Raw genomic sequence first — 15,434 nt, 5'->3', positions numbered from 1 at the left:
ATTGGTAGCAGAGGTCTCCTTGGCTGTGCTGGCTGGTTGGCTCACTTGCTCTCTTGAATGCACATATAGGTGCTACCCACAAATATTTGACAATCCCTCATTCACCAAACCAGGACTATAGAGCAGACTATACAGTCATAGTATTATTTAAAGAAGGTACCGACTGTGGAGGGGAGGGGCCCAAGAGATAAGAACAGCTATCAAGTCCAGCATCCTGTTCATACAGTGGCCCACCAGATGCCTCTGGGAAGGCCACAGGCAAGAGGTGAGGGCATTCCCTCTCTCCTGCTGTTGCTTCCCTATAACTGGTATTGAGAGGCATCCTGCCTAACCTACTTCACAGGGTTGTTGTGAGGAGAAACTTAAGTATGTGGTACACCACTCTGGGCTCCTTGGAGGAAGAGCGGGATATAAATGTGATGATGATGATGATGATGATGATGATGATGATAATTAATAATTAATAATAATAAATTGGAGTGGATTGCATCATCACAAACTGCACCATTGAGGTGTCCTTATGTGTCCCTACAGCTGCAGCAATTTTAGTTCATATTGGTTAGCCCACTTGTGCCTCAAATCATCCACCATCTTGAATCTGCGCCTCAGATGTTCACACGGCCCATCTTGCATTGGGATAGATGACATCATCACAAACTACACCACTGAGGTGTCCCTATGTGTCCCTACAACTGTACTCGATTTGATTCAAATTGGTTCAGGCGTTGCGACGGACATATGGACACACACACACAAACACACAGAAAGTCAGGTGATCTCATAAGCCTACTGGAAAGTAGGCAAAAAAGCAGAGACCCACATCTTGTGCAGCTTAACACAGGCAGCAGGGCTGGCCCTAGAGTTTTGACAGTTTAGACAGCGTTTGATTTTGCTCCCCATTCCCCACCCCCATCAAGAAGTGCAAAGCCCCAGTTTTAACTTGAGTCATTAAACTCAAAGGCTGCATTTGCACATAATGTGGAATCAAAAGTCCAATTGACCTCTCCCCACACTTTTCTGTCCAAATTCAGATGTAATGGAGAGCACCTTCTCTGCAATCAGCGAGACTGCAGAAAGGAGGGGGAACTGGCTGTGTGGGCTTCCTTCTTGACTGAATTACAGCCCCAGCATCCAATTGCAGCCAGAGTGAGGGAGGTGCTTCCTCCCTCAACTCTGGTTGCTAAAGAGTGAGATTGCAGTGCTGTGTTCAGATGTAACACTAGCACCACAAAACCGGAGGTATAGGCAGCGATAAGCGGCTGTAGAACTGGGTCAGTTTGAGGTGACAAGGGAAGATGTTCTAAACTGTCTTGAAAAACTAAAAATTAACAAATTGCCAGGGCCAGATGGTATCCACCCAAGAGTTCTGAAGGAACTCAAATGTGAAATTGCCAATTTCCTAGCAAAAATATGTAACTTGTTCCTACAATCAGGCTCTGTACCAGAGGACTGAAAAGCAGCCAATTTGACTCCGATTTTGAAAAAGGGATCCAGGGAGATCTGGGAAATTACAGGTGGTTCTGCTTAATTTTGGTGCTGGGTAAAGTGATGGAGAGCATACTTAAGGACAAAACTGGTAAACATATGGAAGAAAAGACCTTGCTGAAGGAGAACCAGCATGGCTTCTGCAAGGAAAAATCTTGCCTCACTAACCTTTTGGAGTTCTTTGAGAGTGTCAACAGGCATGTGGATAAACATGATCCGGTTGAAATAGTATACTTGGACTTCCAAAAATCTTTCGATAAAGTTCCCCACCAAAGGCTCTTGAGTAAACTTAGCACTGCAGTCATGGAATAAGGGGACAAGTTTGTATTTGGATTGGTAACTGGTTGAAAGACAGGAAATAGAAAGTAGGAATAAATTGACAATTTTCACAATGCAGGTAGGTAGGAAGTGGGGTCCCCCAGGGATTGGTACTGGGATCAGTGCTCTTTAACTTGTTCATAAATGATCTAGAAGTTGAGGTGACCAGCGAAATGGCCAGATTTACAGATGACACTAAACTATTTAGGGTAGTGAAATCCACAATGGATTGTGAGGAGCTCAAAAAAGATCTCTCCAAATTGAGGGAGTGGGCGACAAAATGGCGAATGCAGTTCAGTGTAAGCAAGTGTAAAGTGATGCACATTGGGGCAAAAAATCCCAACTTCACATATATACTGATGGGATCTGACCAGAAGAGAAATCTTGGGGTGATGGTGGACAGGTCATTTAAAGTGCCGACTCAGTGCGTGGCAGCTGTGAAAAGGGCTAATTCCATGTTAGGAATCATTAGGAAGGGGACTGAAAATAAAAAATGCTAATATCATAATGCCCTTATAAAAATCTATGATGCAGCCACATCTGGAGTAGTGTGTACAGCTTTGGTTACCATAACTTAAGAAGGATATTGTAGAACTGGAAAAGGTGCAGAAGAGGGCAACCAAGATGACCGCTGGGTGCCTGGAGCACCTTCCTTATGACGCAAGGCTACAGCACCTGGGGCTCTTTAGATTTAAAGGGGGGCAACTAAGAGAAGACATGATCGAGGTATATAAAATTATGCATGGAGTTGAGAGGGTGGACAGAGATAAATTTTTCTCCTTCTCTCATAACACTAGAACAAACCCCCTGAAACTGAAGGTCAGGAAATTTAGGACCGACAAGAGGAAGTACTTTTTCACACAGCGCATAATTAATCTATGGAATTCCTTGCCATGGGATGTGGTGATGCCCAGTAGCTTGGATGGCTTTAAAAGGGGCTTAGACAAATTCATGGAGGGCAGGTCTATCAATGGCTACTAGTCTGGTGGCTGTTACTTTGCTGATTGTCTACCAGCCCTGGCTGCGGGGCTCCCGGTCGGCATCGGGAGGCTCCCCATAATGCATCATGCACTTGCACAGTGCATTATGGGAGTTCCAGGGGCTTCCGGGCCACCAAACCTCCCGGTTGCCAGTAACAGCTGGCGGCCGCTCACCTAGCAAGAAGACCAGGACCGTCTGCAGGGGAGGTAAGCGTTTTAAGACTTCCTCCCCTTCTGTGATCGGGAGAAAGGGCTCATTGTCACTGTCTCTTCATTTCAGAAGATTTTGTAACCCAAACCCTCTGCTTAACATTGCCAAACGCCTCTTAATTGATAGGAAGGTGAAAACCCACAGCTGTTTTTTAAAAAATTCTGCTCTGCACAACAGCTTCAGTACACTTTTTTGTTTAGTTGTTTTGATTTGGCAACCACAGATATTTGAGTATCTGACAGAAAGTTAAATCATAGCTGCCTGTGCCAGTGAGACAGAGAAACACGTGGGTGAACTTAGCCAGTTTGTTAAAAGTCTCTGGAACTCTGCTGGGTGTGTTAATTTCCTTCCAGACACAGAAGAGACTAAAATAGGACAGAGGAAAAAAGGTAAGAAATGTTCCACCTCTTCTGTACTCCACGATTTTTATTATTTTGCTGTAAATATAAAGAGATTCTACACTTTAAAGCAGTTAAAGGTCGCTCTGAATTTGAGCAGAGTAGTAATATTTAACTCTTTCCCCACTGAACTGTTTCCCCCACATACATCACCTCACACACACACACCATGACACACCATGTAGCTGGAGGGGAAATGCAAGCATGATAAAATTATCTGTATTTTTTCTCCCCTGCTGGAAGATAAATTAGATCGAGAAAATGGTAAAGAGGAAAGGGTTATAGGACCCCTTCCCTAAGTGCTGTTGTTTTGATCAAAATTAGAACCCTGAGCAACTGCTTTTAATGTTTTTGAAAAGTGGGGAGAATACAATCCCTGATCTCATACTTGTGGTTTGGCTCCTTCCTTCCAAAAGCCCAGTTTGATTTTTCCTGCTCCCTGACTTTCTGGCACCAGTGGCAGCTTCCTTCCTGCAACAAACAGCAGCATCAGGGACACATTGTTCACCAGAACCAGAAGATGAGAGGAAAGAGTTAAATGCCTTCCCTCTGCATTGTTTCTGATCTGGGCCCCCTGGATATTGTTTACTTTAAAGGACAGAAGGGCAAACAGAGTAACTGACACCCTGAGGAAGGTCCTGTAAGTAAAGTGAATAACACAGACAAGATGAATGACCCTGAATAAGGAAGCATGGGTGCTCCTATGCTGCTCTTGTCCCAATGCTGGTCTCCGCGCTTTCTCCTTGCACTCTTGCACGCACTTTTCAGAGCTCGCTCGCTAGAACTCTGGAAGTGTGCTGTTAGACCAGAAACACATCACTGAGGGTCAAGCCATGTTTTTCTGCTCGAACGTAGTGCTTCTGAAGCTCCAGCAAAGTGTTTGTGCTCGAGCGGAAGAATGCCTGCACTTCAGAAAGCACAGAGGCCAGCATAGGGGCTAGTGCTGCTTATTAGGAGTGCTAACCCTGTGCTAACCAAGCAAAGAAGTGCCTGATTAAAGTGGTGATTCTCTTTTTTGAGCAGGGGGAGAACAAGCGGTTCTCTCCACCCCCAGCTCAACAAGCATTCCTCTTTGGGAACAGGGAACCTCCTCTCTCTCTCTCTCTCTCAATCCCTCCCTCCCTCTCTCTCCCTCTGAACTTTTGTGGGAAAGCAGTATATAAATATTTGGAGGAGAAGGAGGAGTGCCCATGCTTCAATAGTCAGGAGGTCAGCCAGCATGTTTTTGTGTCTCGTTTAGTTTGATGTATATATTTTCTCTCTTCACTCCTTTCCGTTTCCTTCACACTGGTTGATTGTGCTAGAGTTACAGTTCCGCTGAGAGAGAAAAAGATCAGTTGCTACCTTGCGTATGTTAATGTTCTCCAGTGTATGCAGGCTGAGAGAAAACAGTGTTTGTTAAGCGTGGCAAGTTAATACAGTTTGAATAAATTTGGACTGCTTTCTGTGTCGTTGCATAATTTTACATTCATTTTTGGTTAATGATCACGGGGGTGGGGGTTATAGCACAGACTGAAAGAAGAAAAGAGTGGGAGGGGGGGTGCAGAGAGGCCAGTGTCATGAGAAAAGAGATATAGATGTAAAAGGAAAAGAAAGGTGAACAGATGCGACATAGACTTCTCATGGTGCTCAGAGCAGTGAGAGTACTACGAAGAAAAGACGGGAAAGGGAGAGAAAGGGGTGCCTTATTGGTCCATCTTCTACCTCAGTGTTGTCTACTGGCAGCAGCTCTCCTAGTTCACAAAGCCCTGTGTTGGTGTTGGCAAGGAACAGAGAGTGGAAGATGGGGTTCAGAGAGGAATATAGAGTTAAGAGCCATTTTGGAAGGGCGGTATACAAATTAATTAAATAAATAAATAAACAATAAGAGTTATTTTTATTTTTTATTTAAAAAAAATTAATTTATAATGTTTATACCCTGCCCCTCCAGTACACTACTGCTTGGGGCAGCTCACAACATGTAAAATAGATACAATATGCTTCATTAATTCATTCATTAATGCTTCATTAATGCTTCATTAATGCTTCATTAAGGGAGGGCAGGATGCCATCATGCCTCAAGGAGGCAGTGGTAAGACCGCTATTAAAAAAGCCCTCCCTTGATCCCTCCAACCTGGATAACTATAGACCTGTGTCTAACCTTCCCTTTTTGGGCAAGGTGATGGAGCATGTGGTGGCGTACCAGCTGCAGAAGGTCTTGGATGATACAGATTATCTGGACCCTTTTCAATCTGGCTTCCGCCCCGGGTATGGGACTGAGACTGCCTTGGTCGCTCTAGTGGATGACCTACGCCAGGAACTAGACAGGGGGAATGCGTCCCTGTTGGTTCTGCTGGACCTCTCGGCGGCGTTCGATACCATCGACCACGGTATCCTTCTGGGCCGCCTCTCAAGTATGGGAATCAGAGGCACTGCGTTGCAGTGGTTCCTGTCCTTTCTTGGGGGGAGGGTCCAGAAGGTGGTGCAGGGGGACTATTGCTCAGCCCCGTGGCCGTTGGCCTGTGGGGTCCTGCAGGGATCGGTCTTGTCCCCCATGCTGTTTAACATCTACATGAAGCCGCTGGGAGAGGTCATCCGGGGACTTGGACTGAGTTGTCAGCAATATGCGGATGACACTCAGCTCTATCTCTCCTTGTCACCTGATCCTAGGGAGGCGGTGGATGTCCTGAATCGGGGGCTGGAGGCCGTGATGGGTTGGATGTGGGCTAATAAACTGAAATTGAATCCGGATAAGACGGAGGTACTGTTGGTCAGTAGGAGAGCCAATCGGGATGAGGAGATTTTACCGGTTCTGGATGGGGTTGCACTCCCCTTGAAGGAGCAAGTACGCAGCTTGGGTGTACTACTGGACCCGGCTCTGCTTTTGGAGGGTCAGGTGGAGGCGATGGCCAGGGGTGCCTTTGCACGGCTTCGGCTGGTGCGCCAACTGCGTCCCTTTATCGAGAAGGCAGATCTGGCCACGGTTACCCATGCCTTAGTTACGTCACGGCTGGATTACTGTAACGAGCTCTACGTGGGGCTGCCCTTGAAGAAACTGCAGCTAGTGCAAAACGCGGCAGCTAGGGTTTTATCCAGAGCTGCCCGCTGGGAGCACATCACGCCCGTTTTGAAAGAGTTGCACTGGCTGCCGGTTTGTTTCTGGGTCCAATTCAAGGTGCTGGTTTTGACCTTTAAAGCCCTTAACGGTTTGGGCCCGGGGTATTTGAGGGACCACCTGCTCCCAAGGGTTGCTGCCCACTTGACGAGGACATATGAGGGGGCCCTGCTCCGGGTGCCGACAATGAGAGAGGGCCGGCTGTCGTGCACTCGGGACAGGGCCTTCTCTGTTGCGGCCCACAGACTTTGGAATGCTCTCCCAGTGGCCATTCGCTCCTCGGACTCCATCATGGTTTTTAGAAAGCTTGTTAAAACTTGGCTTTTAATCCAGGCTTTTACATAATCGTTTTTACTGCTGCTTCTGTGTTTTTACCTACTGTATTGTTTTTATGCTAGTATTTTATAGATTTTAAATTTGGTCTGTATTTATATATTTTTAGCTTAATATTTTTATTGTCTTTTATTGTATGTTTTAATTTTTGTAAACCGCCTTGGGGTTGTCTTTTAACGAAAGGCGGTATATAAATGCAACAATAAATAAAGAAAGAAAGAAAGAAAGAAAGAAAGAAAGAAAGAAAGAAAGAAAGAAAGAAAGTAAGTAAAAGATTAATAAAAACCACATTTTACAAAATCAAACTTGTTTCCTTTTTAATCCACTTGCTGTTAATGCCCCATTTAAAAAAAATGGGGGGGCGAGGTTCTCCATTTTCTTATTTGCTTTGCTATGTAAATCATCTCAAGACTTTTTTTAAAAAGTGGTATATAAATACTACCAATTTAATTTAAAAAAATGAATGATGCAACCCCTTTTGCTAGTAAAAAGAACCATCAGAGTGACCTGAGTTGTGTACTCCTACCCCAATAAAGATTATCAATTCAAGGTGCTGGTTGTCACCTATAAAACCCTTCAGGGTTTGGTGCCTGTGTACCTTCAGGACCTCCTCTCCCATCCAACTTCAACCCACCCTGTGAGGTCGTCTCAGGTGGGCCTTCTCAGAGTTCCGGGCCCAGGGGAAGTATGTGGGGCCCAGGCCCCGCCCCCTCCTTATGGAACACTGTGCCTCCTGAGATTTGTAATGCCCCCTCCCTCCTGTCCTTTAAGAAGCTCCTGGAAACTTATTTATTTTGCCAGGCTTTTAGTTTTTAACGTATGTGTGGACGAGCGGGGCGGGGTGTGTGTGTGTCTTTTTCTTTTTTTCCTTTTCTTTCTCTTGTCTTCATTGTTGTTTTAATTTATGTAAACCGCCTCCAGTCTAAGGAAGTCAGGCGGTCAATAAATTTGCAAAATACATAAATAAAATAAATAATTATCTTGATCTTTCCCTGCTGTAGAGGACGATGGCAAAAAGAGTTGCAGTTATAGGTGCTGGCGTGAGTGGGCTGACATCTATCAAAGGCTGCCTAGATGAAGGCCTCGAGCCCACTTGCTTTGAGCGAAGCACTGATATCGGGGGACTATGGAGATTCACGGTGAGTAGGAGGAGCCTTGCTGCTTGAAATAGTAGACACTGAAAGCCATCAAGACCGAGCCAATAACCTGATGGTTCAACGAATGTCCTCCACTTTTACCGAACATAACTGAATGAACATATTTCTGGCTCCTTTCTAGGACTGGAAAATCTGTACTCGAGTGGGCTATTTGCTCCTTAACTGTACTCTTTGGCATAATGGCTGCCTGGAAGCATCTCTATGTTTATCACGTACAAGCTGTTGCCCCTGAGACCTTATTAACTTCTGCTGTAATGGAAGTGAGTTAGCACCTGAAATACTCTGCTAAATAAGTATTTACCCCCAACAGTTCTTATGTTCTTATTCTTTAGGAAAAGGTAGAGGAAGGCAGGGCAAGCATCTACAAGTCTGTCGTCACCAATACTTCCAAAGAGATGTCCTGCTTTAGTGATTTTCCAGTGCCTGATGACTTTCCAAACTTCCTGCACAACTCCAAGTTTCTGGAATATTTACGACTGTATGCAAAGCACTTCAATCTACTCAAGTATGTCACTTTCAAGGTATGTTGACTTAAAATGGGTTACAGCTTAGTTCCCAATAAACCAAGCATGGCCTGATGGGCTTGTGGTCTAAATAAAGGGAAATGCAAAGCAGTGTAATAATGAAAGAAAGCTTGCATCAAGTGGCCTGTCCATGCTACAAATGTATACTCATTTTTAATACCACCTTAATCGCTTCCTCAAAAGAATCTTGGGAATGGTAGGTTGATGAGAGACCTCAGAATACACAAGTAGAGATTCCTGCCCTCCACTCACAACAGGACAGCTGCCTAACTCTTCAATATTTAAGTGTCTAGTACAAGTTCTCATGGTTTTTTTTTTTTATTTTTGTCATTTTTGTTTAGAACATCTCTCTCTCTTTCTCATACACACACACATAATGTAATACATTCAGTGATGGGGGAAGCAACATCAGATTATACAACACTACCCGTCTCCAGTCTTCACAAAGAATCAGGCCCCTTAAGACTTCCATTTGAATTAACACTCAGAGAAGTGGAAAGCATGAAACACAGTGTCAGAGTAGCTGGTTGTAAAGTAACAAATCCTTTTTTCGGGCATCTTGACAGACCACAGTTGTCAGTGTAGAAAAACGTCAAGATTACCCTACCACTGGCCAATGGACTGTAATCACAGAGAGAGATGGGAAGCAGGAATCGTTCATCTTCGATGCTGTTATGATCTGCACAGGACACCAAATTGAAGCCTACACCCCACTGGAGTCTTTTCCTGGTATGACTTTGCTTGGCTTCACAGAAGGCTGAAAAGGTTTCAGTTGTTTCTACAAAGGGTTTTTTAAAATATGCAGTTTGGTTGAATCACAAGGAGTCTATTTGCACGAGTGTGCAAAACCAGGCTAAGGGAGCCCAGCCCGGTTTTGCATGCTTGTGTGAACCCCCGGGAATGGGCCCAATCCCAGCGGCCACACTGCAGCAAACCTGCCTAAGTAGCCACTCTCTTAAATGAGATTAAGGGAGTGAGTACTTCCTTAACCTCATTTTTGTAATTGTGTGTCAGCAGCTGGCACACTGGGCGGGGGGCGGGAGCATATTATGCAGGCAATCCACCCACCCAGGGAAGAGAGCTCGGTCATCTTCGGGGAGGCAGAGTCAAACCCTTTCTCCCCTCAGACCTCCACTGAGCTCTTCTCACTGATCGTGAGAAGAGCTCCTAGGTGTTAGTGACTGGTAACGAAGTCAGGGCTAGCCCTTCCATAGAGTGCTAAAATCCAAACAGCTCTTTCCTCAGCTGTGTAACTATATCTTGGGAAGAGAAAGCCAAACTTGCACTTTTGAAGGCAATGCACAGAGGCAGCTTAACAGATCGTCAGCATTCCCAGGGACAGGATCTGAATCTGATGGAGGACCTTCTGATCTCTACCACTGCCTAGGGCAAAGATTCCACTGTAAAGGAGAAGGAAAGGAAAAATGAGAGATATTAAATAAAATAAGAAAATGGTTATCACAGTCAGCTCTTGCTCATTTAATGTGCGATTACCATGGTGCTCAGGAGATGTTCCCCCATGTTCTCCCTTGGGTGAACATGGGGGTCACAATACCGTGAGGAAATTATCCAATTGATCCTTGGATGACAGTTCAGTGACTGGGAGTATTGATTTGCTCAGCCCTGATACCAGTCCTCATCCCTTACAGATGTTTTCTCCCCCTGTAGTTTCCCAATAACTTGTCTTTTCCAGTCTCTCTCCCCCTACAAAAAAGTTAACATAAATTGCAGGTTTTGTAACCTGTTGTCCTCACTCCTAATTGTGCAAACAATGTGATGACAACATGTTGTACTAATATATGCAATTTTGCCTAATTTGTTCTAAATGCAAAAACTGAATGTTGTTATTCAGATTCAGAATTTTTAGCATTTTGAAATCTAGATCCAGTATCTGACATATCCTCACACTGGTTTTTGCAACATTAAGTCTTTCTACAATGTTCTAATTGCTCTTTGCTTAATGGCAGGTTTTGAGAAGTTCAAGGGTAACTATCTCCACAGTCAAAAATACAAAGACCCAGAAGTATTCCAAGGGAAAACAGTTGTGATAATTGGAATGGGGAATTCAGCTGCTGATCTTGCTGTGGAGATCTGTCGGAAGGCAAAGAAGGTACAAGAAGGTGGGGGTGGTTAAGGTCCGTGTATGGGTGAGGGGCATTGTAACATTTCAGGTGGATTCTAAAAACAAGTTATAAAATAAAATAGAAAACATCAGCCTTCAGTTTATGGGTCACAACACAACCTAAGGTAGGTAACACCTCCAGCATCATTACCCAGCAATTAGAGTGACAGCAAGAGGAGGAATATGGACAAATAGAGAAGGAAAGACAAATCTAGATAGATAGAACAGACTAGTGGTCCCTCTAATTTTTTTCATCTCTGTGCAGAATGAGTTTTATTCTGGGCAGCAGTATCAAGGCAGTGTGTGTACACCTGCATTCAGAATGGGGCCTTCCTGATTCAACCTGAGTGGAATCTAAATCGAACTGAGTGGACATCCAAAAACTTGTGAGCATGTGCACGTGTGCACATCTTATAGGGAACAGTGAAACAGGCCCAAATATAGTTGGCCCCTATGGGTTACTGCAACCAATTGCAGAAAGAGTGCAACTATTTATTTTAAAAACCCATACCCTAATATCATCTCCATCAACACTATTTATCCTCACTCCAACCCTAACCCTAATAATTTGAATCCTATTACCTATACTGTTGGTACCAAACCGTCCCTCATAGACTATATGGCGGTATCTAGACATTTATTACCTTATTTGAGAGATTTTCGGTTGATTACACATACTGAAAGTGATCATTCATTCACCTCTAATTTTGACTTTGGAATTAAATGAAACACTTTACTTAGAGTTTTTCCACCCCCTTGTAAGCAAGGAGGATTTGGTCTGGATTAGGGCCAGATGGACACCAGCTCTTCAGCAACATATTGAAAAAATACTGTACTCCCCTGTGGTGTCTGGCCTCCAGGAAGATATAGTCAATGGCTTGTATAATGGTACGGAACCATCCCCAGTTGACTTATATAATCATCTGATCGCTTCTCTTACATCAGCTCTAACAAGCTCCCAATAAATTTAATCACACTTCGCATACCTGGTTTGACCAGGAATGCCTCGAGACCAAGAGGAAATTAATTTATCACTTTAAATTGTATGGCAAAGGCACCTCCAACGTTGCACCACAAATTTGGTAACCCTTAAGAAGCAATATAAGAACCTTCTAAGAGATAAGAAACTCCAGGCCAAAAAAGAGGAATGGGCCAACCTCATCGCCGCTTCTAAACCTAAAAATCAGACCAGATTCTGGCGGCTAATTTCATGTCCTTTAGGGAGGGCCCCTTCTGTTTCTAATTTGCCAATCCCAGCTGGGATATGGGAACATCATTTCCCAATATTATACCAAAAAGAGGGCTCCCACATGGCTATAATTGATTATAAGCCGGACCAGCTTCCAAGCTGGAGCTCAGTTACTGTCTCGGAAGTTGAAGCTTTGGTTAAAAAATGTAAGATGGGTAAGGCCTCTGGAACTGACTGCATCACAATTGAAAGTATTCACAACAACCTTGATTGGTGGGCTCCTCTTCTTGCTTCCTTATTTACCTTCATAGATGAGACTGCAAACATGCCCACCATAGTCCCAATTTACAAGAAAGGATCAAGAGAGGATCCTAATAAATATCGTCTGATTAGTCTTCTTAGTATTATTAGTAAACTCTATGCTAGACATCTCCTGGGGAAATTACAGGAATGGCTGGATACTCAGGATATCTTATCTGCCGAACAAGCGGGATTTCGAGAAGGATATTCTACAACACAGCAAGTATTTATTTTACCATACTTAGCTGAGAAATATGCCTCCTCGCCTAAGTCCTCCCTGTATGCTGCATTTATAGATTTTAAAGTAGCTTTCGATTCTATTTCCAGAGATAGACTTTGGAAGAAGTTAAAGGAATCATCAATACATCCACATTTACTTTTATTAATCTACATTCTTCATCAGAACACCCGCCTCAGAGTGCAGTGTAGCAGGAAAGGGCATCTCTCGGCTGAGATACCTACGTATAAAGGAGTACGACAAGGTTGTATTCTTGCCCCTGTTTTATTTAATTTTATATATAAATTAAATGATTTTTTATCTGAATGACCTTGCTCTTCATCCCCCTAAACTTGCGAATAGGCATGTTTCGTTACTGCTTTATGCTGACGATATTGTCCTATTATCTCAAACCAAGATAGGCTTAAGCCATGCCTTAACTTCTCTGAGCATCTATACTGTGAAGGAGGCCTTGGAGGTAAACTATACCAAGATTAAGGTGATGGTTTTTGCAAAATGCCCCCAAACCCATAAATGGTCCATAAATGGACATAACATTGAGCAGGTCAAGGTTTTCAAGTATTTAGGGGTTGTATTGGATTCCAGTGGATCCCGGAAATCTCATCTTAGCTTTGTTTCTCACAGTGCCCAACAGACGGCAAATGCGATTAAATTTTTTTACTTCTCGAGAGGTGCTCTTTTTGTCCCAGCAGCTGTCAAATTACTGAAGGCTAAAATATACCCTCAAATTCTTTATGGCGCACAAATTGGGCCTTTTGATAATTTTATAATCTTAGAAGTAGTCCAAGTCCATACTAAATTCTTAAGGGCCATCCTTCAAGCCCCCAGAAGCACAGCTAATGTGGCTCTCCGTAGAGAGGTTGGGGTTACCACCTTGAAAATGAAAATCTGGTTTTGTATAATCAAATTCTGGCTGCATTTGGTTTTCTTCCCAGTTGGTTTAGCGCCTTTAGTACTAATTGACTAGCTTTACGTCTAAATGGGAAATAGCTCTAAAAACGAAATTACATCAACTGGGCACGTCCCAAGAAAACCTTATAGGGAGGGGTTTCGATCAGGTGATGTTTTGTTAGGCAACTACTATTGGATATAGATCTGCAGGAGGAGTGTGCTCGACTACCAAGGGGAATCTATATAAGCCCTCAAAACTTCAGCCACAAACCAGCTGAATACTTAGATCATATGTTTTTACCTAAGTATAGGAGAGCACTGACCCTTGCTCATTTGAACGCCCTTCCCTCTGCACTCCTAGATGGGAAATATAAACGAGTCCCATATGCATTGTGTTGTTGCCCTTGGGGCTCAGGGGATATAGAGTCAGTTCTTCATGTTATTCTGTATTGTCAATTTTATAGGGATACTCGTATTATGTTTATTGCTCCTCTCTTAAAGAACCATCCTGGTCATACAGATCAATTTTACTTGGATTTTTTACTGTCAGATTTTAAACTTGTTACTTCTATAAATGTGGCCAAGTTCTGTTTTGTTGCATCCAAACTTCGTAGAGCTTGTATTAGCAATTTGAATATTTTGTAAATTATAATTGTATTATTTTAAATGTTAAGCTGGTCTAAGGACCGTAATAAATTTACTTACTTACTTACTATACTGTATAGATTAGCAGATATAAATCCAAGATCACTATTTAGAATAACTATCTCCAGCATAGCAATCTACAAATCGGCCGCCCACATGATTACCAGCTCCATCACAGAGCCGGCTGGGGAGGTGGGGATCGGGGGCCGCTTGGCCCTCAGGAGTTCTGGAATGCCCCACACAAGTGCACAATGCTGGCCAAGATGAGCCAAAGATCTGACCCAGTCTAAGCAGCTACATATATTCAAAAGAGTTTGACAGAGCCAGAAATGGGTTCATTTTGTTCTCCCCAGACTCTAGAATGTTGTAAAATTAGAGATGGATCCTGAGGTCAACACCGGCCATTGCCACTACTGCAATCCCTCTTCCTCCTCCTGAAGTTTCTTTCTTTAAAGAAAAAAAAAGGAGAAGGAAGCAGAAGAGGAAATGTGGAAGAGAGCATTGATTAGAGCAGTGTTTCTCAACCTTTTTGGAATCAAGGACTGCTAAATTCTTCATGCAGAGTTTAAAGGACCGCTACATTCTTTATGTGCAGTTTCCTGGACCAGCAGTTAGTATCGGGGTTTCAAGTTTAAGTTTATTCAACAGACTTCTATACTGCCCAAAACTTATCTCTGGGCAGTTTACAATTAAAATAATATAAGCATTAAAATCATTAAATTTTGAATCTTTTGCAAACATGGAATATTAGGGGTTCTCAACCTTGGGTCCCCAGATGTTGGTGGACTTAAACTCCCATAACCCCCAACTACAATGGCATTTGTCCATTATGGCTGGGGATTATGGGAGTTGAAGTCCACCAACATCTGGGGACCCAAGGTTGAGAACCCCTTAATCTAAAAGCCTGGGTGAACAAATATGTCTCCAGTATGTCTTCAGTATGTGCGGGGTGGGGGTGCTTGTGATTACTCAGTGGAGAGGGGATGTTGGGCCATTAGAAAAATTCAAAAGCTACATGGGACCAAAAATAACAACACACAAGCAAGCTTTTGAATTCCCCAAAACTCTTCATCAGGCTGGATGTCAAGCAAAGCAAAAAGGAGGTGAGGAGAGGAGAGCTGGGCAAGTTGTCAGTAGAGCCTGAAGTCTACAGTTTAACCCTCTCTTGATGGAGGTGGAATTTTAGCAGAGTTGTGTAGTCGCAGGGCCGGATCCAGACCACATTAGTCAGGACCACCCACTGAAATTAATTTGTGTCAATGCTGCGTGGTCATGATCAGCTGGCTTGATCTGGATCGTGCTCTTAGATGTGCACGTTGTGAGGCAGACCTAATGAAACCCGTGCAGCTCCTCCAAAACTCCTTAAAAACAATTACGTGGCAGGTGCTGGGAATGGTTTAAAAAAAAAAAAATTGGTGAAAGAAAATGTGAAGAACAGCGGTGGGGACCTAGTGTTAAAGGGAAGGGGGCAATTCTGAGATGACAGGGGGCGCGCGGGGCGTTGTAGTGGTGGATGCCTCATCTTCCTCGCTGGGCACTGTTCAGGGTG

The 15,434-nt window shown here is 43.6% G+C and overlaps 1 protein-coding gene across 5 annotated transcripts in view; it reads left to right on the top strand.

The window, feature by feature from the left end:
- Positions 1-2,957: 2,957 nt before the first annotated feature.
- Positions 2,958-15,434, top strand: part of LOC128324803 (dimethylaniline monooxygenase [N-oxide-forming] 2-like) — a 28,867-nt gene continuing 16,390 nt past the window's right edge. Inside the window, exons 1-6 of one of the 5 annotated variants that reach the window (XM_053249832.1) lie at positions 2,958-2,990; positions 7,003-7,082; positions 7,821-7,958; positions 8,309-8,497; positions 9,067-9,229; positions 10,468-10,610. In XM_053249832.1, coding sequence (XP_053105807.1) covers positions 7,827-7,958; positions 8,309-8,497; positions 9,067-9,229; positions 10,468-10,610 — 627 coding nt within the window. In that variant the 5' untranslated portion in view covers positions 2,958-2,990; positions 7,003-7,082; positions 7,821-7,826. Of the gene's footprint in view, positions 2,991-3,249; positions 3,384-4,532; positions 4,602-7,002; positions 7,083-7,820; positions 7,959-8,308; positions 8,498-9,066; positions 9,230-10,467; positions 10,611-12,151; positions 12,594-15,434 lie in introns of those variants that run through there. The other 4 variants (XM_053249830.1, XM_053249831.1, XM_053249833.1 and 1 more) reach the window with 4 other exon arrangements.

Source organism: Hemicordylus capensis, chromosome 4 (assembly GCF_027244095.1).
Source record: "Hemicordylus capensis ecotype Gifberg chromosome 4, rHemCap1.1.pri, whole genome shotgun sequence".
Lineage (NCBI taxonomy): Eukaryota > Metazoa > Chordata > Lepidosauria > Squamata > Cordylidae > Hemicordylus > Hemicordylus capensis.
Note: the sequence above shows the minus strand (reverse complement) of the source record. Positions and strands in the feature narration are given on the sequence as shown.